Source organism: Dendropsophus ebraccatus, chromosome 15, assembly GCF_027789765.1.
Source record: "Dendropsophus ebraccatus isolate aDenEbr1 chromosome 15, aDenEbr1.pat, whole genome shotgun sequence".
Lineage (NCBI taxonomy): Eukaryota > Metazoa > Chordata > Amphibia > Anura > Hylidae > Dendropsophus > Dendropsophus ebraccatus.
Window position 1 is genome coordinate 62711380 of NC_091468.1, and position 27506 is coordinate 62738885.

Below are 27506 nucleotides of genomic sequence, written 5' to 3' on the forward strand. Positions count from 1 at the left end.
TGGCTGTAATGAACCGGTCTCTGCAGTGATCGGAGGATCGGTCTGTACGGTCTGTGTAGGTCCATCCTCCTCTAAGATCTCCTATGTACGGTCCATCCTCCTCTGTGATCTATGTGCGGCCCATCCTCCTCTCAGATCTCCTATGTACGGTCCATCTTCCTCTGAGATCTCCTATGTACGGTCCATCTTCCTCTGAGATCTCCTATGTACGGTCCATCCTCCTCTGAGATGTCCTATGTGCGGTCCATCCTCTGAGATCGCCTATGTACGGTCTATCCTCCTCTGAGATCTCCTATGTACGGTTCATCCTCCTCTCAGATCTCCTATGTACAGTCTATCCTCCTCTGAGATCTCCTATGTACGGTCCATCCTCCTCTCAGATCTCCTATGTGCGGCCCATCCTCCTCTGAGATCGCATATGTGCGGTCCATCCTCCTCTGAGATCTCCTATGTACGGTTCATCCTCCTCTGAGATCTCCTATGTACGGTCTATCCTCCTCTGAGATCTCCTATGTACGGTCCATCCTCCTCTCAGATCTCCTATGTACGGTCCATCCTCCTCTCAGATCTCCTATGTACGGTCCATCCTCCTCTCAGATCTCCTATGTGCGGTCCATCCTCCTCTCAGATCTCCTATGTACGGTTCATCCTCCTCTGAGATCGCCTATGTACGGTCCATCCTCCTCTGAGATCTCCTATGTGCGGTCCATCCTCCTCTGAGATCGCCTATGTACGGTCTATCCTCCTCTGAGATCTCCTATGTACGGTTCATCCTCCTCTCAGATCTCCTATGTACGGTCTATCCTCCTCTGAGATCTCCTATGTACGGTCCATCCTCCTCTCAGATCTCCTATGTGCGGCCCATCCTCCTCTGAGATCGCATATGTGCGGTCCATCCTCCTCTGAGATCTCCTATGTACGGTTCATCCTCCTCTGAGATCTCCTATGTACGGTCTATCCTCCTCTGAGATCTCCTATGTACGGTCCATCCTCCTCTCAGATCTCCTATGTACGGTCCATCCTCCTCTCAGATCTCCTATGTGCGGTCCATCCTCCTCTCAGATCTCCTATGTACGGTCCATCCTCCTCTGAGATCTCCTATGTGCGGTCCATCCTCCTCTCAGATTTCCTATGTGTGGTCCATCCTCCTCTCAGATCTCCTATGTGCGGTCCATCCTCTGAGATCTCCTATGTACAGTCCATCCTCCTCTGAGATCTCCTATGTACGGTCCATCCTCCTCTGAGATCTCTTATGTGCGGTCCATCCTCCTCTCAGATCTCTTATGTGCGGTCCATCCTCCTCTGAGATCTCCTATGTGCGGCCCATCCTCCTCTGAGATCTCCTATGTACGGTCCATCCTCCTCAGATCTCCTATGTGCGGTCCATCCTCCTCTGAGATCTTTTATGTACGGTCCATCCTCCTCTGAGATCTCCTATGTGCGGTCCATCCTCCTCTGTGATCTCCTATGTGCGGTCCATCCTCCTCTGTGATCTCCTATGTGCGGTCCATCCTCCTCTCAGATCTCCTATGTGCGGTCCATCCTCCTCTCAGATCTCCTATGTGCGGTCCATCCTCCTCTCAGATCTCCTATGTGCGGTCCATCTTCCTCTGTGATCTCCTATGTACGGTCCATCCTCCTCTGTGATCTCCAATGTACGGTCCATCCTTCTCTGTGATCTCCTATGTGCGGTCCATCCTCCTCTGTGATCTCCTATGTGCGGTCCATCCTCCTCTGAGATCTCCTATGTACGGTCCATCCTCTAAAATCTCCTATGTGCGGTCCATCCTCTTCTGAGATCTCCTATGTATGGTCCATCCTACTCTGTGATCTATGTGCGGTCCATCCTCCTCTGAGATCTCCTATGTACGGTCCATCCTCCTCTCAGATCTCCTATGTATAGTCCATCCTCCTCTCAGATCTCCTATGTGCGGTCCATCCTCCTCTCAGATCTCCTATGTGCGGTCCATCCTCCTCTCAGATCTCCTATGTACGGTCCATCCTCCTCTCAGATCTCCTATGTGCGGTCCATCCTCCTCTCAGATTTCCTATGTGTGGTCCATCCTCCTCTCAGATCTCCTATGTGCGGTCCATCCTCTGAGATCTCCTATGTACAGTCCATCCTCCTCTGAGATCTCCTATGTACGGTCCATTCTCCTCTGAGATCGCCTATGTACGGTCCATCCTCCTCTGTGATCTCCTATGTACGGTTCATCCTCCTCTGAGATCTCCTATGTGCGGTCCATCCTCCTCTGAGATCTCCTATGTGCGGTCCATCCTCCTCTGAGATCTCCTATGTGCGGTCCATCCTCCTCTGAGATCTCCTATGTGCGGTCCATCCTCCTCTGAGATCTATGTGCGGTCCATCCTCCTCTGAGATCTCCTATGTGCGGTCCATCCTCCTCTCAGATCTCCTATGTACGGTCCATCCTCCTCTCAGATCGCCTATGTGCGGTCCATCCTCTCAGATCGCCTATGTGCGGTCCATCCTTCTCTGCGATCGCCTATGTACGGTCCATCCTCCTCTGAGATCGCCTATGTGTGGTCCATCCTCCTCTGCGATCGCCTATGTACGGTCCATCCTCCTCTGAGATCTCCTATGTGCTCATCCTTACCTATGATATACACCAGGAACTCTCACTCTCATCTCTATAGAGCTTATACTTGTGTATGGACAGAACATGCTATGAAATATATTGCTCCATACACCCCCACTGTACTGAGACCCCCCACTGATCAGGGAGAAGTGCCCAGTTATGCGCTTCACCCCCATGATAAGGCCTCGTTCACACGTCTAGTGTATTTTTCTTGTATGTATATTATTATGTATAAACCATCGCTATATTGCACCTGTGGTGCATTCACAATCAGTATTTTTGTCGGATCTGCTTCCTGGGTCCTGGTTGTTTAGAGACACAACCTGTGATAAAGCGCAGATCCGCTATAAAACGTTACCGTCCACAAAAATTAGCGGATCCCATAGACTTCAATTGCCGAATCCACAGGAAAATGAGGGTCCGTACCAGGACATGTCCTTTTTTTTTTTTGCTTGACATATTGCATACTCCTTAACTACTGATATGGAAATCAGTGGGCACTAACTGTTAGGTGTACCTTTCGTTTGTAAAAGTTTTGATCAGTCCGGGACTCAGTGTTCACACCTGCACCGATCTGGAGAACGAGCCAGGAGAGGATGTGCTGCAGCACCGGCCGCTCTGCCTAAGAAAGTCAGATATCTACACAGTGGCGTAACTAGAAATAGCTGGGCCCCATAGCAAGCTTTTGATTGGGCCCCCCTCCTTCATGACTGACTACTAAGCCATCAAAACTGCAAGTGCTCTTCAGGAGCGATTGCAGTTGAGGGACATTTGCAGAACCTGAGAGGCCGGATTGGCCACCTGGCGCTGCAAATGATGACATCTCAGTGGGCCCAGTGCATTGCAAGAGTGGGGCCCTGATGCGGTGGGCCCCATAGCAGCCGCTATGGCTGCTACAGTGGTAGTTACGCCCCTGTATCTACAGCAGTACAACAAAAGGAGACACCAGCAGAGCAGGACAAGTCTAAGGGGCGCGCGGCTCTATCATTAGGCCTCATTCACACGATCCCCCCCACCTCCCGGCAGCAGAGATGACAGGAGCGCACATTGCCATCGCATCTGACTACTCACCTACTCCCCCTTACCGTCCGGCTTGCACACGCTCACTGGAAGTGGCTGGACTATGCTGCCGGGAGAAGGCAGCGCAGTCCACGCCACTTGTGGTAAACAGGCCGGTAAGGGTATGATGGCAGAGGGATGCTCAGTGTCCCCCCAGTGCCCTGTGTCCCTCAGTGTCCCCCTGCCATCATCCTCTCCAGTAGCCACAGCCCGCACAGCTCTGGGAGTCGGGATGTGACATCACCATGTTATCCAGGAAGTGACATCACCATGTTATCCAGGAAGGGACATCACCATGTTATCCAGGAAGTGACATCACCATGTTATCCAGGAAGTGACATCGCCATGTTATCCAGGAAGTGACATCACCATGTTATCCAGGAAGTGACATCACCATTTTATCCAGGAAGTGAAGCCTTGATGCAGTAGTAAGTGCAGGGGAAAAAGCACTTTATAAGCATTTCCCGTAATAAGTGTATATTGGGGATTTGTATAACTTTTGGGGGGCAATACAATACTGTAATAAAAATTTATGCCTGACTTCTCCTTTAACCTCTTAAGGACATATGACGTACCGGTACGTCATATGTCCTCATTAGCACTTCAAAGCGGGGCCGCGCTGCGGTCCCGGGTGCCCGTGTAGCCCGGGACCGCTGCTATTAGCGGGCACGGTCTGATCGCCCTGCCCGCTAATTAGCTAATCGGAGGCAGCTGTCAAAGTTGACAGCTGCCTCCGATTACCGGAGGCAACCTTTCCCTGGTGTCTAGTGGGGGAGATCGCTCCTCCGGGACAACGATCTCCGTTACTGATGCCGGCCGGGGACTCGTCCAAGATGGCGCCGTCCCCGGCTCGGCACTCGTTTACTTCCGGCTGCAGCAGCCGGAAGTAAACGAGTGCCTATCTCATTGATCTCTGCAGCAATGAGTGCCTATCTCATTGATCTCTGGAACATGCATAACAAGTCAGTTTTACCCCAGGGCGAATGGCATAAAAACACAGTTCCCCCAAATAAAGGAAATGCGTTTTTTTTTTCAATTTCACCACACTTTGAATTTTTTTCTGGTTTCGTAGTGTACTTAATGCAAAAATTCAGCCTGTCATTGCAAAGTACAATTAGTGATGCAAAAAATAAGGGCCCATATGGGTTTCTAGGTGGAAAAATGCAAGTGCTATGGCCTTTTAAATACAAGGAGGAAAAACCGAAAATGCAAAAACGAAAATGGGCCCCGTCCTTAAGGGGTTAAGTTGAACTGCTTCCGAAAGGGAATCCTTGAGCTCTTTCTCCCAGGCTGAGATGAAGGCAAGATCCATGTCAGCATCACATCCCAGGAAAATATATATAGTACAATTGGGAGGGCCCTACCTATTCTGACACATTTGTGTCTGGAGAGATTGTGGATGGTATGTGAAGGATTTTATAATGGTGGCATGTAATACGCCATTGCCCACAGAGGATTTCCCATGTAGTTATCTGGTCACCCTCAAAGTGACATCCAAGAAATGAATGTTAACAGAAATAGAGAGTAGTACATTTGAGGTTACATAGTTAATAAGGTTGAAAAAAAGACAAGAGTTCATGAAGTTCCAGCTATAACCCTACTGTGTGGATCCAGAAGAAGGCAAAAACCCTCATGAGGCAGATGACAATTATCCCATCACAGGGAGAGAAATTCTTCCCCACCAATGACAATCAATAATCCCTAGATCAGCGTCCTATCCTATGTAATCTAGTGCCCATAATATTATATTTATCGAGAAAAGCATCCAGGCCTCCCTAAAACGCATTTAATGAATAAGCCATCACAGCATCATGTGGCAGAGTTTCATAGTCTCACTGCTCTTACAGTAAAGAATCCACGTCTGTCTTGGTCCTGTAACCCAACCATTCCCTTAAGCTGCAGCTCAGCCGAGGCGGGACCCCGCTACAACTGCTGAATGGCTAAGCGGCCTTGAGATGTTATGTCTTAAGCCGCAGCTCAGACCAGGAAGCGGCATTAGGAATGGAGAACAGGGTGGCGTGATCCGAGAACGGGCGCTGGAACCAGGGAGGTAAGTGGACGGCGTCTATATCCACCCCCTCCCCGGCCATACAGTAAAAATACCCCTAGTCCGAAGTACCTCTTTAATGACCTTGGTTGCCTCCTCTGCACCCACTCCACTTTAAAGCCCATTCACAATACGAAATCACACTAAGAGCAGAGAGGCGTGGAGAGCGGAGGCGCACAAGACCTCCCATGGAAAGACATAGCAGATGGGATTCAGCGTGGAGTCCACAGGCAGAGGTTCCGAGCGGAATCTCCTCGCCAATTCCATAGTGTGAATGGCCCTTAGTCCAGTGGCGTAGCTACCATGGGGGCAGAGTACGCCGTCGCTATGAGGCCCGGGGGGGCCAGGGGCCTGGGCCCCCGCAATAAAACTTTCCTCGTGGGTGAAACAGCGCTTGCCGCGTGACATCAAGATCGCGCGTGCAGCCGTCCCTCCCGCGCGTCACTTCACCCGACCAACAGCTTTCCTCCATCACAGGCCGCCTTTAGCCCATCCCCCTAAGCAGGGCCGTTTCTATGTCCGGGCAGGCCGGGCCACCGCATGGGCGCCGAAGGCTAGGAGGCCACCCGGACCCACGGCATAATCAGCGGCCCCGTCTCCCATCGGCAGCCTCCTCAACTCCCTTCCCAACGGCTCCTCTCCTGATCTCGTGCACTGAAGGTCCCTGGTGTGCGGAGGAGGCAGCCGCCGCAGGGACAGCTACGTTCGGGGCTGGAGTTACAGTTGCTAGAGATGTACAGCGGGATCGGGGGGCTGCACTGCACCCCTCTATCCCGCTGTACATCTCCAGCAACTCCAGCACCGAACGTAGCTGTCCCTGCGGCAGCTGCCTCCTCCGGACACCGGGGACCTCCGGTGCAAGTGCAGGAGACCAGGAGGGGAGCCTGTGTCCTCAGAGCTCACCCTCTGCCCCAGTCCCCCCCCCCCAGGTCTCCCTCCCCCAAGCCCCCCCCCCAGCTCTCCCTCTGCCCCAGTCCCCCCCCCAGCTCTCCCTCGGCCCCCACCACAGCTCTCCCTCTACCCCAGCCCCCACCCCAGCTCTCCTTCTACCCACGACCCCACCCCAGCTCTCCCTCTGCCTTCACCCTAGCTCTCCCTCTGCCCCAGCCCCCACCCCAGCTCTCCTTCTGCCCCAGTCTCCCCCCCAGCTCTCCCTCTGCCCCCAGCCTGTCCCAGTCATCCCCAGTCGCCCCTAGCCTGCCTCAGCTGCCCCCAGTCTTTCCGAGTCCCCCCCCAGCCTGCCCCATTCCCTTGCAGTCTAACCCAAGCCTGCCCCCCTTCCCCAGTCACCCCCAGCTGCCTTAGTCTGCCAGTCACCCCCAGCTTTCCCTCTGCCCCAGTCACTCTAGCTGCCCCAGTCTGTCCTAGTCTCCCCCAGTCTTTCCAAGTCCCCCCCCAGCCTGCCCCAGTACCCCCCCAGACTAACCCAAGCCTGCCCCAATCACCCCCCAACTGTCCCTCTGCCCCAGTCACCCCCAGCTTCCCCAGTTCTAATTGCACACCACCCCATTCAAGGTTTCATGGGGCCCCATGCAGTTTTTTGCTATGGGGCCTCATTACTCCCCTACACCCCTGCCTTAGTCCCCTCCTTCTTCTATACAGGTCCCTGGTGCTGTATACAGTTTCCATGGTTATACCGGTTGTGATTCAAAAATTAAAAAACGACTGAATTTCTGTAGGATCTTCCCTCCACACCAAGAGGAGGTTGTCTATATAGGTATATACCTCCCATACCAGGAGGAGGTTGTCTATATAGGTATATACCTCCCACACCAGATGGGGTTGTCTATATAGGTATATACCTCCCATACCAGGAGGAGGTTGTCTATATAGGTATATACCTCCCATACCAGGAGGAGGTTGTCTATATAGGTATATACCTCCCATACCAGGACATGGAAGTAACTAATAAAGCACTTTGATCTGGAGACTTCCAAATGAGGACCGGCACCGATGGTGGGGGATCAGGCAGGAGAGTATCGCTTCGTAAGTAATCTGAGAATCAGAACCATACAGAAGGGAGGGGGTATTTCCTGTAATTCCTGCATGGCAAATATCATATGTATGGTTTATACATAGTTATACTAGCTCCTGTGATGGACTTCCCCTCATAATAACGCATACATACACGCCTCACAGCTAGTACTTATAACGCGGCCTTTGAAATCTCGCCGTCGCCTATTGGACGCGAGACTTGCAAGCCACGCCCACCCAGTTCTCATCTACATTGATGCCTAGGCTCTTCCGCGTCTGGTTATAGAGCGCCGAGCAGTAACCGGAAATGACGTAGGCAGAGCGCTGGGAAACGCCGTTGATTGGTTGACCTGTGCGAGAGTAAGTCACTGCGCATGTGCAGACGATAGTGGCGCCGGTGGTATGGCGTGAGGGGCGCTCGGTGAGCCGTGTGTACAGACTGTCCGCGGTCCGGCAGGTAATGGGGGCGACATTGGATTTAGGTGTTTTGCAGCTGCCTGCGCCGGTATTCGGGTTGGTGCTTGCAGTGGTCTACGCTCTTGTTTATGTTATGGCGAGGTGAGGACCGGCGGTTCTCCGGGATTATAGGAGGCAGCACCCGGTGTGGGTCTCCGGGAGTGCACGGCTGGCTGTGAGGGCATTTGCTTTGGTCACCATAGGCCCGATAATGTGCTGCAGGCAGAGACCGGTGCTGCCCCCTACATCCCGGCGGTGTCGGTAGTCGGTGTAGGAGGGGTCCCTCCTGTGTGTGGCTGCATGCAGTGCTATGCTGTGCTGTCAGGGCTGTATACCTCCCTCCTGTGCACCTGTTGCTCTTCATCCTGATCCAATTGCTGTCTTGTGGTTTTGTGCAATTTCTTATATGTAAATGAGCTGGTTTGGTGCCCTGGGGGGGGGGGGGGTATGGGATTCCCTAGGGGGGGGATTCCCTACCCTCATAGTGCCCATCGGCCTCCTGGTGCTTTTTGCTTTCCCAGCTGCGATTGTGCTGTAAGGGTCAGTTCACAACACAGAATTTGTGTAGAATTTCGGGAGTGGCGTCTCACGCGGAGTGCATGTGAGAAATCCTATCCAATCAATGGGGCCGACAGAACTTAGTGTACCTGTCCATATAACTTGCAAAACCAACAGTAGATGTGATATAAAGCAAGTTTGCAGTATACAAAGCTATACTTACCAGAAATCCAGGTCCAGTCTCCAGAAGGCAGATTTTCTGACTTGTTCTGGTTGGGAAAAACAGATTAAGGGTGCGTTCACACCTACCGCATCCGCAGCTTATTTTTCTGCGGAAATCCGCAGGTCTGATAGTGCAGATTTCAACCTGCGAGATATCCGCGTATGTGTGCGTTTTGCGTTTTTTCCGCAGCAAGTTTATCGCAACTGAAATGTCTGTTTAAAATGTCTCTCATTCTAAACGGACATTTCAGTTGCGATAAACTTGCTGCAGAAAAACTGCAAAACGCACACATACGCGGATTTCTCGCAGGTTGAAATCTGCACCTGCGGATTTCCACGGAAAAATAAGCTGCGGATGCGGTAGGTGTGAACGCACCCTAAAGGGGTTATTCAGTGCTTCAAAAACATGGCCACTCCCCCTCCCTTGTCTCCAGTTCAGGTGTGGTTTGCAATTAAAGGGGTTATCCAGCGCTACAAAAATATGGCCACTTTCCCCCTACTGTTGTCTCCAGGTGGGTGGGGTTTTGAAACTCAGTTCCATTGAAGTAAATGGAGCTTAATTGCAAACCGCACCTGAACTGGAGACAACAGTAGGGGGAAAAGTGGCCATGTTTTTGTAGCGTTGGATAACCCCTTTAACCCTTTGAGGACCAGGCCCAAAATGACCCAGTGGACCGCGCAAATTTTGATCTTAGTGTTTCCGTTTTCCCCTCCTCCCCTTCTAAGAGCTCCAGCACTCTGTTTTCTATCTACAAGCCATGTAAGTGCTTGTTTGTTACAGGAATAGTTGTACTGTGTAATGGCGTCATTCATTTTACCATAACATGTATGACGGAATCCCAAATATATTATTTATGAAGATATAAATAGGTGAAATCGCAAAAAAGAATGCAATATGGTAACGTTTGGGGGGTTCCTGTGTCTACGTAATGCACTATATGGTAACAGCGACATGATACTATTACTCTATAGGTCAGTCTGAACACAACCATATGCAGGTTACACAGATTCTCTAATGTTATATATTTTTTTTAAATGAAATCCTTTTTTTTGGCAATTAATTATAAATAAAATGGGACTATTGAGACGCTTATAACGGTTTTATTTTTTCACCTACGGGGCTGTATGGGGTGTCATTTTTTCCGCCATGATCTCTAGTTTTTATTAATACCATATTTGTAAAGATCGGACGTTTTGATCACTTTTTATTAATTTTTTTATATATATAATGTTACATAAAATCGGTAATCCGCGCACTTTTTTCCCTCTTTTCGTGTACGCCGTTTACCGATCACAATGACGCTTGTTATATTTTAATAGATCGGACAATTACGCACGCTACGGTATATTATGTTTATCTATTTATTTATTTTTATATGTTTTATTTATATAATGGGAAAGGGGGGTGATTTAGACTTTTATTGGGGGAGGGGTTTTGGGGTAGTGTAATAGTGTTTTTAACTTTTTTTTTTTTACACATTTGAAGTCCCTTTGGGGGACTTTTACATTCACTACTTGGATTTTTACACTGATGAATGCTATGCCATAGGCATAGCATTGATCAGTGTTATCGGCGCTCTGCTCATTGAGCCTGCCTGTGCAGGCTCAGTGTAGCAGATCGCCGATCGGACCGCACGGAGGCAGGTGAGAGACCTCCGGCGGCCCGTTTTACCGATCGGGACCCCCGCAGTCACACTGCGGGGGTCCCGATCGGTAAGTGACAGGGGACTCCCCCTGTCACTTACACTTAAACGCCGTGGTCGCGCCGCGATCGCGGCGTTTAAGGAGTTAATGACACGCGGCAGCGCGATCGCTGCAGCGTGTCATTACCGGTGAGGTCCCGGCTGCTGATTGCAGCCGGCCCCCACCTGCTATGAAGCGCGCTCCGCTCCGGAGCACGCTTCATAGCGGGAGAAACACCCAGGGCGTACAGTTACGCCCTAGGTCGTCTGGGGACAGACTTCCATGGCGTAACTATACGCCCTGGGTCGTCTAAGGGTTAAGCTCCATTTACTTCAATGGAACTAAGTTTCAAACCCCACCCAATCTGGAGACAAGAGTGGTGCAAAAGTGGCCATGTTTTTATAGCGCTGGATAACCCCTTTAAAGTGACTGTACCACCCGGCCCAGGCTGAAGCACTGGAGGCGGCCAACCCACCCTTAGTGGGAAGAAACCCCAGCCCCTCCATGACGTGACTCTATTAGAATCAATGGAACCCTATCATAGAGGGGCGGGGGTTTCCTAACATTAAGGCCCGCCTCCAGTGCTTCAGCCTGGGCCTGGTGGTACAGTCACTTTAAAATTCTGTGCAAGTTCTGTAGTGTGAATGGGCCCTAACACTGGCCCAGTGCAGAACCAGCGCTGTTAGGGGGCAGTCACGTTCCATGAGACCCTGTAATGACGCAGCTGCACAGATTCAGACGCTTTATTTATACGCCGATGACCCGTCTGTAGGTTCTGATTCGTGGAATGTATGATTGCCTCCTTACAGTACAGGTGTGGGATCTTTGGCTGGGAGAGCAGAGGTCACTGCATTACTACATAATGTGTCACATATCTAGGTGGTGCTGCAGGAGAATCACAGCCATGAGGGGCCGGGGAACACCACCAGAGCACCAAACTACCTCATTTTATATATTTTTATGTTCCAATCAAAGGCACAAATAACCTTTTGAAGTATGATCAGACATGTGAAAGGTTATTGATCACAACGGGTCTCACTGCTGATACCAGGAGATATAGCCGGAGAGAGCGCGGCAGCCTCATCCCCAGTTGGCCACTCATGATTATGTCACTGTTAGTCTATTAGAATACATTGATGGAATTAGTAGCCGTCCGTATTGCCGCATTCTCTCCCCGGCTATATCTCCTGATCACATTGGGTGTCAGCAGTGAGACCTGCTTCTTCTTACTGGCCAAACAAGCCAGAGGGGCCATACCAAATGGGAATAACACTGTAATATATTAAAAATAGCACTGTCATAGAAAACGTTTGACGTGTTTTGATCGGTCCAGGTCTGAGGATTCGGACCCGCACCGATTGTCAGAACTACAGCACTACAGTACAAATGCTCCCTGCTTTGTGTCAGCATAATCAGTTTGGCTTCATAGACTTACATTATGAGCCCAACTAATCATGTGACACAGAGGAAAGAGGATCGCACTCAGCACAGTCTTCTCTCTCATTCTTCCAATGTCTGTACAGTACATATAGAAGAGTATAACCCACGAGTGGTCCTGTGTAGTATCTGTGGGTTACTTTTGCCCGTCCCTGTCTGTCAGTGATCTTGCACGGCCAGTGTGACAACGGCCGATATGGGCTAAAATGTGCTTGGCTGCCAAACAGTTACTTAAAGGGAAATTTAGGGCGGGGTGTGACCCCTTTCACGCCTGATTTATCAGTATTTACGCCTACTAGGCTGGAGTAAATCATGGCAGAGATCTATGTCTGCTATGGAGGAGGTGTGGAGTCCTTCGCCTGCCATACGGCATCTGCCAGGTTTACGCCTCTTGTTAAATCCAGCGATGGGATGTATGGAACACTGGTCTATAGAGACGCCGGTCTCGATAAATTTCCCCCTTTAGTATTTGGTTAAAATCTCCATAATTCCAGGATATAGGTGTCTTATAGAACAGATGAGGGATGGGGATAAGCATGGCTGCTGCCTTCAGTATTGATGCTCTGTCTAGGGGCTGAAGCCTCATTACTGATCATAGGCATCTGAATAATACTCTAACCATCTAGTTGTCGATACACCAGTGGCCTACATACGTATGATGGATTTTTTTTCTTTGTACCTTTGCAGATTTGATGAACATTCGGGATGATTCGATGAAACCTGAAAGCCTAAAAACGTGAAAACCTTTTCTGTTTCTGTTTAATTTGTCCCTTTGTGTGAAGTGTTAGAGAAGATGGATCAGAATAATAGTTTGCCCCCTTTCCAGGGTCTTGCATCCCCCCAGGTGAGTAACATCATACCAAAAAAATTTTGTTTTTTTTTACTTAACAAAATTTTTTATTCATTTTCAATAATAATAAAATCTCCATACATATTATATACATCCCTCTGAAAAGAGGAAGAAGGTGCCATACCTCAAAATTATACATATAAACCACCCCAACCAATGTTCTGTTGGCCATAATTCCCATGTGGCTAATTTCCTCCTATACCAGTTAGTCCCCTGGGATATCAGACTGACAAAACCCAAGCTTTAATATATAGGCTGTAAGGTTAAATTGAGTTTATATATATATTATTTTTTTTTTACAACAGGGGAAGTTCTGTAGTATTGATGTATTATTCCTCCTGCACTCACTGTATCAGTGTTATTTGGCTGTCTCTTGAGCCTTCATCTTTATTGAAGGTGTCGTTCACAAAAAAAAACTTTCCTTCAAATCAGCTGGTGCCAGAGAATTGTAATTTACTTCTATAAAAAAAAAAAAACCTCATGTGTTCCTGTACTTATCGGCTGCTGTATGTCCCGCAGGAAGTGGTGAAATATTTCCAGTCTGGAAAGCAAGAGAGGTTTTCTATGGGGATTTGCTCCTGTTCTGGACAGTCCCTGACATGGACAGAGGTGGCAGCAGAGATCAGTGTGTCACACTGGAAAGAGTACACCACTTCCTGCAGGACATACAGCAGCTAATAAGTATGGGAAGACTTGAGATTTTTTTTAATAGGAGTAAATTACAAATCTCTGGCACCAGATGATGTGAACTATGCCTTTAATCGGTCTGTCTTGTCTTATGAGAACCATACCTGCTGAATGTAAAATGTTTCTCTCATATTTTCTCTTGTACTTCTTGCACCGCACCTTGCAGGGAGCAATGACACCTGGTATCCCCATCTTCAGTCCTATGATGCCATATGGAACTGGTTTAACCCCACAACCCGTACAAACAACCAACAGTTTATCGATTCTTGAAGAACAACAGAGACAGCAGCAACAGCAGGCTCAGCAGTCTACATCCCAGCAAGGCGTCCCGGGGTCAGGCCAAACCCCACAATTGTTTCACTCACAGACTCTAACTACAGCACCTCTACCTGGCAATACACCTCTGTATCCTTCCCCTATGACCCCCATGACTCCTATCACCCCAGCCACTCCTGCCTCAGAAAGTTCTGGAATTGTACCTCAGTTGCAGTAAGTACTCTTTGGATTTATAGATCTAAATTGAAAGTAAGTTGTTAGCTGGTTTACCTAATAGTACTTATATACCTGTACCTGGGATTATATGTTCTTAGGGAGGTTTTCAATATTTGTAAACAGTGTACTATCGACTCGGCTGCCGTTGAATGCAGTGCTAGGGAATCCTGGTGGATACAGCCTATGGCTTTATCCATGTTTTACAGAACTCCCTTGGGCTGCATCTAAGTTCAGCCACCAGTATGTTTATGCCGCGTGCTTGGGTTTGGACTAAGCGAAGAACATGTATAGTGTGCTCAAGTATTGAGCAAGCTTGCCGAAAGTTCAGGTTAAGCCCCATTCATCTGAATGCGCGTGGCATTTGACTCCTGGTGTCTGGAGAAATTGGATGCCGTCCTAGGGAGTCCTGGCTGTATCAACTTCTCCAGACACCTGGAGTTAAATGGTGACCTTTTGGGTTTGTGTGAACCTTTGGGCTGCCTTTTACATACTCGCAGCGGGATTACAATTTTCCGCCGCTAGTATGTAATTGTATTGAAAGTGACAGTGAAGGGATCCACAGTGGATTTCGCTGCGAGTATGTCCGCAGCCCGCCCCGTTAATCCCCTGGCCGCCGGAGCCAATACTTCACCTGGTCCCCGCTCCGGCTTGCTTTGGGGGTGCCCCGCCGCAGCGCACTGATTGGCTGAGTGGGACGTGAAGACACTGGGGGCCCCGAAGCAAGCCGGAGCGGGAACCTGGTGACGTATAGGCTCCGGTGGCCGGGGGGGGGGGGGGGGGGGTGTTAATGGGGCGGGCTGTGGATATACTTGCAGCGGGATGTGCATCCTGCTGGGAGTTTGTCTGCCCATAGGGTGCACTGGGCAGCGATCCGCAGCGGGTCTTGCTGCAAATTCGCAGCGAGAAACCCGCTGCAGATCCGCAGCCTATCTGGGCTTATTCAGGACATGGAAAAAAACAGCTACTTTCTTGAAAGAACTGCACCACACCAGCTTAAAGCAGTACTACAGCAAAAATCTTTTCCTTGCGGATCAACTGGTTTCAGAAAGTTTTATATAGAATTGTAATTTACTTCTATAATTGCTAGACCTGAATAACTTTTTAGGGGTATAGAATGACTGGTAATATTGTATCTGCAAGCTTTATGTTGAGCTTATTCTGTTGTTTTTTTTTTTGTTTTTTTTTCTCTCTAGAAATATCGTGTCCACAGTGAATCTTGGCTGCAAATTGGACTTAAAAACAATTGCACTTAGAGCTCGAAATGCTGAATATAATCCAAAGGTAAAACGTATGTTTCCTCTTAGGCCCCCTTCACACGTCCGGAAAATCCACCCGGATTTCCTATCAGGAAATCCGGACGGATTTCCAGACCCATAGGCTTTAATTAGTCACGGACACCCTTCCGGATTTTTCCGGAAGGGTGTCCGTTCCGGAAAATAGATTCCGGCCCGGACGCCCCCATAGAAGCCTATGGGAACGCCGGAACCGCGGACGCTTTCCTGATGCATATCAGGAAAGCGTCCGGGGTTCAGCATTGTCTGGCCACCACCCGTACCCCTCTCCCCTGAATCTCACCCGTTGTCTCCTCCGGCTCCGGCCTCCTGCTGTTCCTGGTCTGCTCCGCTGGTGTGCTCCGGTCCCCCGGCCTCTTCCTTCCGCCGCCTCAGGTATTTCCCGGCCTCCTGCAGCCTGATCCCCCATACTGCCCCTCGGACCCCTGGCGCGCCGCGGCATCTCCGTACCGCCGCTCCCCCCACCCGGTCCATAGCGCACGCTGCCCAGCACCCTCATTCCGCCCCCGGACCTCAGCAGCCGCCGCACATGCCCTCCGTTATGCCCCCCCCGGGGCCGCAGCGCACGCCGTCCGACACCCCCATACTGCCCCCCCCCCCCCCCCCCCCCCACGGACCTCAGTGATCGGCACCCGGCACCCCCATTCTTCTCCCCCTTTCCCCCTCCTCAGCGACCCCCCCAATCCCATGCCAGGAGCCCGATCACCACCCCCAGGACCGCAGCACCCCCAGGACTGCGGCACCCCCCACCCCTCACCTCGGGGACCATCAAAAGGAGAAGAGGACTACGGAGGCCAGAGCAGGATCCAGGACAGGTGAGATTATCCCCTAAAACTACTACTCCCATCATGTCCTGCTGACAGTCCATGATGGGAGTTGTAGTTCTGCAACATGTGGCCATTCAGGATGCAGAACTACTTCTCCCATCATGTCCTGCTAACAGTCCATGATGGGAGTTGTAATTCTGCAACAGATTAGAAGATGACACAGTATAGGAAGGGGGAGGCAGGGGCACAGTAGAACTACATCTCCCATCATGGTTTGCGTGGTAATACGCAAGACTACATCACATAATGGGAGTTGTAGTTCTGCAACAGATTAGAGGATAATACACGGCATGAGGGGGAGACTGTGAATATGTACAGGAGGGGGACGCATTGGTAGGGTACACGAGGGGGACGTGGTGGCAGGGTACACGAGGGGGACGCGGTGGCAGGGTACATGACGGGTGATGTGGGTACTTGTGATATGTGTTGGCATACTACACCATATTGAAATCACTTTTTTCCCCATCGACATGACAGCACCACCAGAGAGAGGGACTCCGCCCCCCAGGGACAGGAAACCTAGAGAATAAAAGGAAAGGCCCTCCTCTCCACCCTCAGTGGTTTCCTGTCCCTGCAGGGAGCCTGGAGATGTAGCATGCTGGAGCTCCCTCTAATCCCTGGTGGCTCGGTGCGGCCGAGGGGGAGTCTCAAACGGGCCCTAGTTGGGTTCATAAGCCCACACTCACAGTCCTGGAGGCCGGCCGGACGCTCGTGCGCCTCATCGCAGGGCTGTGGAGCTTGATCCGGCCGGCGGGAGAATACCCGGAAGTGACGCGCGGTGACGCGTCACGGGATTCTCGGAGCGCGCGGCGGATGTGACGTCACACGCCGGGCACCAGGAAGCGAGGCGGGGAATTCAAAAGCTGCACATCGTGCCGGAGTGAGTGGTGGCCAGCATCTCACAGTGTTTGTTGTGTGCCAGCCAGCATGAGCGAGAGGAAGAAGGATGCTGCTGGGCCAGCAGAGAAATCCAGGGTAACAGACGGAGGCACAGAGTGGTGAGCAGTATCTGTCTGTATTTTTTGTTACATTACTGAATGAAATGTGTTTTGATAGGAGTCTAGGCCTGCAAAGAAGGAGTGTAGAATTTGCAAGGGGAGACTGCCTACAGATTATGACAGACCAACATGCGAATCCTGCATTGATAAGATGGTGGCTGCAGAAACACCTAATATATCCTCTATTCTATCATCCATGAAGTGAGACGGTTTCTTTTTTCCTGTTTTTCTCCTTCTCTCTGTTTCTCTATTATGTTAAATAATATAATAAGGGCAGCTCTCTCAGGAATTATTTTTTTCTATTTTTAGGGATTTAATTAAAGAGGAAATCCAAAAATCCCTTGTGCAGGTATCTCCTGCGGTTGCACCTGTTTCTGCTCCTAACCCCGCTACTCCAAGTACCTCTCAGGAAGCAGTAGCCCTTGCAGACACTGAGTTTGAAGAGGGGGTTATTGATGAGATAGAGGCGGAGTATTCAGATGATGAACTTTCCGGGAAGCCTTTATTCTCAGTGGAGGATGTGGATACTCTAGTTAAGGAGGTGCGCTCCACTATGGAGATTGAGGAGCAGAAGGAACAGAGATCCGTGCAGGATATCATGTTCAGTGGCTTAGAATCCAAGAAAAGAAGGGTGTTCCCGGTGCACAGAACCATATCAGCACTGATTAATAGAGAATGGGCAAAACCTGACCGTAAAGGCTTTATTCCTCGTGCCGTAAAACGGAAGTATCCGTTTGACGAAAAGGAGGTCCCATCTTGGGAAGGGCCCCCCAAGATAGACGCAGCTATTGCAAAGGTTTCAAAAAGGTCTCAGCTGCCTTTTGAAGACCTAGGCACGTTAAAAGACCCCATGGACAAAAAAGCGGATGGTTACCTTAAAAAAGCCTGGGAGTCTTCTACGGCTACGTTTAAACCTAATGTAGCTGGTACCTGTGTTGCCCGGTCAATGTTAGTCTGGTTAACACAACTGGAGGATGCAATTAAGGCCAAGGAGTCAGAAGAGACTATTCTATCCTCCTTGGCTCAACTTAAGAAGTCTACCTCTTTTTTGGCAGATGCCTCAGCCGATGCGCTCAGATTCTCAGCCAGGTCAGCAGCATCATCAAACTCAGCCAGAAGAGCTATTTGGCTTAAGAACTGGTCTGGCGATGCAGTTGCAAAAGCAAAAATTTGCAGTTTTCCGTGTGAAGGAGAATTTTTGTTTGGGTCAGAACTGGACAAATTATTGGAGAAGGCAGGAGATAAAAAGAAGGGGTTTCCCTCCTCCTTTCAACCAAACGCCTATAGATTTTTTCGTCCCCAAAGTAGGGGTGGATTCAGTAGAAGAGGATCGGACAGAGGAGGAAGAGGTAGAGGATACGGTAAATCTAGGGGCTACCTCTTCAACCAAAAATCCGATACCTATAAGAAGCCATCTACCCAGTAATACTGGGATCAGGGTGGGGGGTAGATTAAAATTTTTTGCCCAGGAGTGGAAGAAGATCTGTGGCAGCTCCTGGGTCCTGAGATACATTCAGGAAGGTGTGGACTTTGACTTTATCTCCCGACCCCCCCACACGATTCGTAATAACGAAGAGCCAAATGGGAGAAGTAGGGGCTAAGACTCTAGAGAAAGAAGTTATTTCTCTTATTGATAAGGACGTGCTTGTCCCGGTGCCACACGGTGAAATAGAACAGGGGTTTTACTCTACACTCTTTTTAGTTCAAAAACCCGATTTATCCTTTAGGGTCATTATTAATTTAAAACCCCTTAACAGATTCCTAAAGTATCAGAGATTTAAAATGGAATCCATTAAGTCCACAATAAATTTATTACAGAAAAATTGCTTTATGGCCTCCATTGATTTAAAAGATGCCTACCTGCATGTACCCATACACAAACAATATCAAAAATACTTGAGGATTGCTATACGGATTAATAATAACCTGTGTCACCTTCAATTCCAGGCCCTTCCCTTTGGAATTGCAATAGCCCCGAGAGTTTTCACCAAAATAATCGCAGAGATGGCAGCGCACATTCGGGAAGGTCCAGGTTTGTTCATTCCATACCTGGATGATTTTTTGCTGGTAGCTGAGTCAGAGCAGAAACTAAATACTCAAATAGTGAGAACCCTAGATATTCTAGATAAGCTAGGATGGATTGTAAATAATGAAAAATCCTTTCTATCCCCAGCCCAGCAGAAAAGATTCCTAGGAATAGACTTAGACTCATCTTCTCAAAAATCCTACCTACCAGAAGACAAAATACGCAAACTAAGGGATACAGTAACCGCAGTACTACAAAACCCCAGAATAACCATAAGGAAGGGTATGTCTCTATTAGGTCTATTCACTGCAACCATCCCAGCAGTACCTTGGGCCCTAATCCACAGTAGACCCTTACAAAGACGCCTTTTGGAGGTGTGGGATGGGTCTCCCAAAGGGTTAGACAAAAAGACAGTCATTCCCCATGAAGTCACGGATAGTCTTTCCTGGTGGTTAGTAGAGAAAAATCTCACAATAGGTTTAGGTTGGAATATGTATTCTCCAATTTTGGTCACAACTGATGCTAGCCCTAGGGGGTGGGGAGCACACTTAGGGGAGTTGGACTTCCAGGGTAGTTGGGATGGATCTTTCAGGGATAGATCCTCAAACTATCGTGAGTTAGCAGCAATATTAGAAGCCCTAAAATCGGCAAAACATTATGTTAAAAACTCTAACGTGAAAATATTATCAGACAATTCCACCTCAGTGGCACTTGTAAACAAGCAAGGAACCACAAAAAGTACGGCTTTGCTGGACCTCTGTTACAAAATATTCTCCTTTGCAGAAAAAAATCTACTATCCTTATCAGCGGTTCACCTAAAAGGAACACAAAACATCAGGGCAGATTACCTCAGCCGGAATTCACTGCACCAGGGAGAATGGCAACTAAACCCGGAAGTTTTTCACATGATCACGGACTTATGGGGAATACCGGAGGTGGATCTATTCGCCACAAGAGCCAACCGGCAGGTGACAAAGTTCTGTTCGCTGTCTCCCCGGGACCAGCCTCTAGCAATAGACGCATTGTCACAGACTTGGAGGTGGAGGCTAATGTATGCCTTTCCGCCGTTACCTCTTCTTCCAAGGGTACTGAGGAAGATAAGGCAGGACAGGGCCAGGGTGATTCTAGTGGCCCCCTTTTGGCCCAGAAGAGCGTGGTTTTCCTGCCTAACTCAGATGTCCATATCAGACCCATGGGTTCTCCCGGACCGTCCGGATCTTCTTCTTCAGGGGCCAGTGCAGCATCCACAAGTGGACAAGCTCCACTTGACGGCCTGGCTCTTGAAAGGTTAATCCTGAAAGGTAAAGGGTTGTCGGATGCAGTCATCACGACATTACAAAAAAGTAGAAAGCCTATAACATGTAAAATTTATTTTAGGATTTGGCAGGCATATTTTACTTTTATAGGCACCACGACAATAGACCTTGACAAACCGAACCTGGCTGCGATTCTGGACTTCCTGCAAAAAGGACTTGAGAAAGGACTAAAAGCAGCTACTCTTAAGGTACAGGTCTCGGCTCTAGGAGCATTATACAATCACCCGTTAGCAAAACACCCTTGGATTGTTAGATTCTTTAGGGCCTTAACTAGACTCTGTCCTAAGATTACTAATAGAGTGGCCCCTTGGGATCTTAATATAGTTCTCTCAGCCCTAATAAAAGCCCCTTTTGAGCCGCTAGCAGAGACGTCTCTAAAATTGCTAACTCTAAAAACTGTCCTGTTGGTAGCAATTACGTCGGCCAGGAGGGTAAGTGAGATGATTCACTTCTCGGCCTCGGAACCCTATACAAAGGTTCTAGAGGATAGAATTATACTTACCCCAGATCCAGCTTTCCTGCCGAAGGTTGCTTCAAGTTTTCACAGGTCCCAAGTAGTGGTTTTGCCTTCCTTTTTTGATAAGCCCACAAATGAGGAAGAGAGAGAGTATCATTGTCTAGATGTTAGGAGGGCAGTCCTTGCCTATTTAGACATCACTAGACCATTTAGGAAGTCAAAAAATTTATTTGTACAATTTTCTGGTCCCAATAAAGGGAACAAGGTGGCTAGAGGTACGCTAGCAAACTGGATCAGACAGGCCATAAGTTTATGTTATGTTTCCACCGGTCTTTCGCCTCCTCTCTCTCTTAAGGCTCACTCCACGCGAGCAGTGTCAACATCTTGGGCAGAGAAGGGAGATGTCTCTCTAGAGCAGATCTGTAAGGCTGCCACTTGGTCTTCTCCTCACACTTTTTTTCGTCACTACCGTTTGGATCTGTCTTCTACTTCTGATATTTCCTTTGGTAGAAGGGTCTTGCAAGCTGTAGTCCCACCCTGAATTCCTCTCTGGTATTCTCTCTGGTGGTGCTGTCATGTCGATGGGGAAAGCCGGAGTTACTCACCGGTAATGTAGTTTCCCCGAGTACATGACAGCACCATTACATTCCCACCCCTTAATACTCTATTTCTCACTGGGTGAACACCTAGGGGGTTCTGTTAACAGTTCATAGGTAAGGAGGTGTTTCCTATTCTAAAAGCAAGATGGATAAATTTATGTTATGATTATATGTTTGTACACCGTGTATATGCATGATTAAAAATTATAAGGCTCTCTTCAGTCTCGGATATTCACTGAGGGTGGAGAGGAGGGCCTTTCCTTTTATTCTCTAGGTTTCCTGTCCCTGGGGGGCGGAGTCCCTCTCTCTGGTGGTGCTGTCATGTACTCGGGGAAACTACATTACCGGTGAGTAACTCCGGCTTTTTTTTTCCATCAGGAAATCCTGAAGGCTTTTCCTGATGGTAAAAACGGATTACTGTCAGGAAATCCTGATACTTTCCGGATGATATTTGAGGCCTCCTGATCAGGATTTCCTGACAGTAAAAACTGACACGGACGTGTGAATGGGGCCTTAGTCACCAGTAGTAGCAGTATGTTTTTTCTAGGAAAGAAGAGTCAAGATATTGTTCATCTTATGTTGCAGATGAATATATTACTTTAAAGGGGTTTGCCAATTTAAACTTGTTTGTTCCTTATCATGGGGGATCTGCCCCCCAGAGATCTGTAGATAGTCTCCCCGGTTCCTTTGTTATGAATGGAGCTGCAGGTTTGTGCGTTACCCAAAGCGTCATTCATTCTCTGTGGAGCCACCGGACATATCAAAGTACAGTATACTCTATACAACTCTTGAGTAATTTATGATAAAACTCAAGCCTTTAAGTGTCTTTGGTTTATTTTTAATCATCACAGGTCTGCTATCCCAGTGTATATGCTTCATTGAAAATCTTAAGCTGTCACCCATCTTAGGGCCCATATACACAGAGAGATTATCTGACAGATTATCTGCCAAAGATTTGAAACCAAAGCTAGGAATGGATTTGAAAAGAGGAGAAATCTCAGGCTTTCCTTTATGACCTGTTCCCTGTTTATAGTCTGTTTCTGGCTTTGGCTTCAAATCTTTGGCAGATAATCTGTCAGACAATTTTTTTGTGTAAATGGACCCTTAATCTTATTGCTGACATTATCCAGGAATATTAGAAGAATTGTTACGTTTTGTCAGGAAATATGTATAACATTGGTTTCTTTCTATCTCCATCTAGCGTTTTGCTGCTGTAATTATGAGGATAAGAGAACCACGTACAACGGCGCTTATATTTAGCTCGGGTAAAATGGTTTGCACAGGAGCTAAAAGGCAAGTATTCACTGATCTGTTGCAGAGTAAATGGGCAATGTCACTAAAAACTTTTGATGCGTCATCATACTTGTCGAAAGGTATTGATCAGAGCGGGTCTGACAGCTGACACATCCTGTAATCAGAAGATATAACCAGGGAAAGATCACGGCAGCACGATCCACTTCCCAGCCGACAGCTCGGAATGTCAAAATTTCCCATAGATTTTGATAATGATTTTTGACAGACTGTGCTGCCACGATCTTTCCTTTGCTCTCATCTTATGAGAGCGAGTGTCAGCAGTGAGACCCACTCTGATTATATATTTGAGACGAATGCCATGCATGCTACTGTCTTTGAGCGTGTGGTATTTGATTAGAGGTGGCTGCAGAAGTTGTATGCTGCCTGGAAAACATGGATACATCCATAGGCCATAAGCTATATGTGCCATGTTTTTTAGGACTTACTAGGGCAACATCCAACCTCTGCAGCCACCGCTAATCAAGTGCTGCATGCGGTTTCGAAAGGACCTGAATAGGCTGGTGGTACACGAATGTCTAGTTTTCAGAAATTATAAGTTTTCCCTGACTTTGAGGTTCTGGGCGCTCGCTGATTATATGCTGATGACTAATAAAAGAATATCCCATCTATCTTACTCTTGGAAAACATTAAACTGAATGTTATTTGTACTGCAGCAGTGAGATATCCATGAGCTTAATTGTTTATCTTTTTTATTTATAGTGAAGAACAGTCCCGGTTAGCGGCGAGAAAGTACGCTCGAGTTGTACAGAAGTTAGGATTCCCTGCAAAGTTTTTAGATTTTAAAATCCAAAATATGGTGGGGAGCTGCGATGTGAAGTTTCCAATCCGATTAGAAGGTCTGGTGCTTACGCATCAACAGTTTAGCAGGTAAAATCGAACTTTTTTTTTTTTTCCACAGTATTTAGTGGGGTATATTGCTGTAAATACACCAATATCTACTTATGTAGATATATATCTTTATTTCATATATATCACGAAACGTGTTTGCCACTTGGCTGCGTGTATAGCGTTTTAACATTTATAGTACACCGCCTTAGGGACTGTATGTGCTGCTGCTTACAGCTGCTGCATTTAGACAATGGTTTCACTGCCGCCGGTCCTGCACCTGTAGGTATCTGTGGCTGCAGGGTTACATTTGCAGTCCAGTATAATGGTATTGCAGTGTACTGTCTCACCAATCATTTGAATGCTTTAAACCTGTGTTAAAAATAACTTTTAACATGTCATCAGGTATTTCAAAAGTTTATTGATCACATCGGGTCCCACTATGATGGGGAGATTTACCCAGGGAGAGTGTGTAGCGGCCATGTTATCAACTCTCTGTCCGGCGCTAATTTCAACAATGTAGCCTTGTAGACTTACATTGTTGAAATTAGACGATCAGGAGGTTTTGCCGGGGTGTGAATCTCGCTGCTGTCGCCCTTTTCTCCCTGGCTATATCTCCTCATCACAGCAGTGAAACCTGATGAGATCAATAACTTTTGACATGCCTGATATGTCACAAGATGTGTAGCAGTGGCAATGTGTAACTGCAGCTAAGGTCCTATTCGATTGAATAGAAGCAGAGTTAGTTACACATTGCCAGTGCTACCCAATGAATAGAGAGAAGCTGATCAGTCGGGGAGCCAGGTTTTACCATCCTGTTAATCAACTATTGATAGGCTGCCCATGGGATCCACAATTCACTTTTACAAATCAGTTGTTTTAGCCTGGCAACTCCTTTTAATAATTTTTTTTTCACTCTTATGCTAAAGTTAGAAACTTTTTTTCCCCTCCTTTTTTTTGTCTAGCTATGAACCAGAGTTATTTCCAGGTCTTATTTACAGAATGATCAAGCCAAGAATTGTTCTACTGATATTTGTGTCTGGAAAAGTGGTATTAACAGGTAAGTGACAATCATCTCAATGTGTTATGGAAATAAATGTAATGGATTTGCTGCCCGGGTTTTTGGTATTTTTCCACCTCTGTTAGGTATTTTCTGCAGTATAATATCTGTAGCAGATTATGTACATGTCAGCGTATTCTTAAAGGGTTTCTCAGACATCTGGTAACACAAGTAGATGCGCTGCAGAAGCATATAGCATTCCTTACCTGTCTGACACCTAAAATACATTTGTTTTGGTGTCTTAGTTCTGTATTTTGTGGTTGCACTCCTGGTTGAGCAATTGCTCAGTACTAGAATGCATTGCATTTACTCAGCTCACCATCATAGTCCTCCCACCCTGCCTACACCCCTCCCCCAGCACTCTTGCCAGTACCCTTCCTAAAGCTGTTGCAAAACATCTAATTTCACTAAAGACACGAGTGAATTTTATTTTATTTTATTTATTTATTTATTTTTCAAATTTACAACTTCATAGGATATTCCACTCATAATTAACTTTTCTTTAATATGTTGCTTCCCTGGTGCAGGACATAACAAACAGCCTATTTTTAACTTTCCATGCTGTCTCGGTGTCGTCCTGCGTCATCTCCGGTCCTCGGCTGAACGATCCTGACTCCACTTCTGAGACACTCATCTGAGGGTGACAGCCCCGGCAGCCGGTCACTGACTGAGATGGGACAGAGCTATGGCCAGTGGCTGTCACCGCCAGGCGAGTCCAGCTTATAAGTAGAGGATGGATCGTTTAGCCGGGGACAAAGATGACGTAGGAGGACACCAGAAGAGAGCGGAAAGGTAAGAATAGGCTGAATCTTGCAGATTTCTGCAGACGTTCGATGGCTGTGAATCCTGCTCAAGCCCCTGCACCCCCCTCTCCCAGTGATTGTAGTACAGCCCTACAGTCTGCTAGTATTCCAGCAGTGCATGTGGTAGCACCCAGACCCTGTCTAGAATAGGTACTTTACAATATAATACACTCTTCCACTGTATTGAAGAACTAAAAGTCCCAGCATTACCCTCTAGACCTCCTGAGATTTTTTGTTCTCAGGCCATGTTCACACATGGTAATTTTTGCTGCATCCAGGGGTTTTCCTCTTTCTTTAAATGACATCATTACTGTTTTTTCCTTTTTTTCAGGTGCTAAAGTTAGAGGAGAGATCTATGAAGCGTTTGAAAACATATACCCTATCCTTAAAGGCTTTAGAAAGACAACATAGCAGCCGCTTTTGCAGTTTTACCTTTTTTGTATGTGTTTTGCAATCCAAAAGCCTTTCTACATGGTTGACATCCCGTTATCAGAAGAGATGGACTCTAGTTACATATGGTGTTCCAATGACTTCAGTATGTTCCTCTCGCCCAATTTCACATTTTATTTAATTGCCAAATGGTTCAGAGAATGCAGATTTTATGTAAAAAATTTTGTTTTAATAGTTTTATGAGGCGTCTAATACTGCATTTTACTGAGTTTTACCATTGTATAACTTTTTTTTCAGAGTTTTTATTTTATTACTCTGCATCTCTTGGAAGGAGGCCCAGCACTTGTACATATGCCACATGGGGCCCATACTCTTCCCCTATGGGTTTTCTTGGTACTGTTAATCTGCAGTATTTCATGTCTTTTTAATTTCAGTAAAGCCACTTTAAGCCGCCATTGTTTGTAAATTGCTCCAGTGCACATTTTATGACTTTCTTGTGCCAGAAACATTCCTGAATCTCAGTGTTTAGCTGGACAAAAATAAAGTTTTATTCTCCGAATGTAATACATGTTTGACTGAAGCAATGACCACCTGCCCAGTCATACTGGGAAATATGGCCTGCCCCCAAACCCCTGGACCAAAGCTGCAAGTATGAAACTTTCCCAGATCTCATGTTATACAATATCATTACCCGCAACTGAAAATAGGTTGTCGAACTGCTGATCTGTCCACTTGTCTTGTAGTAGGCACAATGGCTTCTGGTAAGTAGCATTCTCTGGCAAGCCCAGATTTGTCCATCAGACTGCCAGTGTAAGGGTCCCTGAACACACAGATTATCTGACAGATTTTTGCAGCCAAAGCCAGGAACAGACAAACACAGACCAGGTCATAAAGGAAAGACTGAGATGTCTCCACTTTTCAAATCCTTTCCTGTTTTTGACTGCAAAAATCTGTCAGATTGTGTGTGTGTAAGTGTAAAGGGACCCTTACTTGATTAGGAACTTCAGAGGATGTACAGTATTTTTTTGCACCTGATAAGACATCTGAGTTTTAGGGTAGGAAAAATAGGGGGGGAAATATTTTCAAACGAAAAGTGGGTGTAATGTCTGCATTATTTGGTAAAGGTCATTTTACTTCTTAGGATGTTATAGGGCTTAGAAGTTTAGAAGCAAATTCTTCAGATTTTACGTACAGTAACAGCGGTGACAGTAGGGTACACTAATGGACAACTATCAGGTACAGCAACAGGGCTTGACACAGTTTGCAATGCCATGTGCTCCTTTTAATGCGTTTTTGATCATTGGTTGTCAGTGTCTCTTCTGGCACTCCAAAGGGGTTATCCAGTGCTACACAAACATGGCTACTTTCTTCCAGAGACAGCACCGCTCTCCAGGTCAGGTGTGGTTTGCAATTAAGCTCCATTCACTTTAATGGAATGGAGTCACAAAACCTGCACTTAAATTGGAGACGAGTGGTGCTGTCTCTGGAGAAAAGTGGCTATGTTTTTGTAGCACTGAAATACTCTTTTAACCCTTCTCCTGATATCTATGGCTGCTGGATGTTCCTGATGTGCCATTTGGCGGATGTTCTAGCTGCC

The 27506-nt window shown here is 47.5% G+C and overlaps 1 protein-coding gene across 1 annotated transcript; it reads left to right on the forward strand.

The window, feature by feature from the left end:
- The first annotated feature begins 8035 nt into the window (after window positions 1-8035).
- On the forward strand, window positions 8036-26468 carry TBP (TATA-box binding protein). Its single transcript, XM_069954698.1, has 8 exons — window positions 8036-8134; window positions 12661-12817; window positions 13677-13999; window positions 15196-15283; window positions 22719-22810; window positions 23531-23698; window positions 24622-24716; window positions 25851-26468. Exons 2-8 carry the CDS (start codon window positions 12767-12769, stop codon window positions 25928-25930), a joined length of 897 nt encoding a protein of 298 aa, XP_069810799.1. The 5' UTR covers window positions 8036-8134; window positions 12661-12766; the 3' UTR covers window positions 25931-26468.
- Window positions 26469-27506: the final 1038 nt, after the last annotated feature.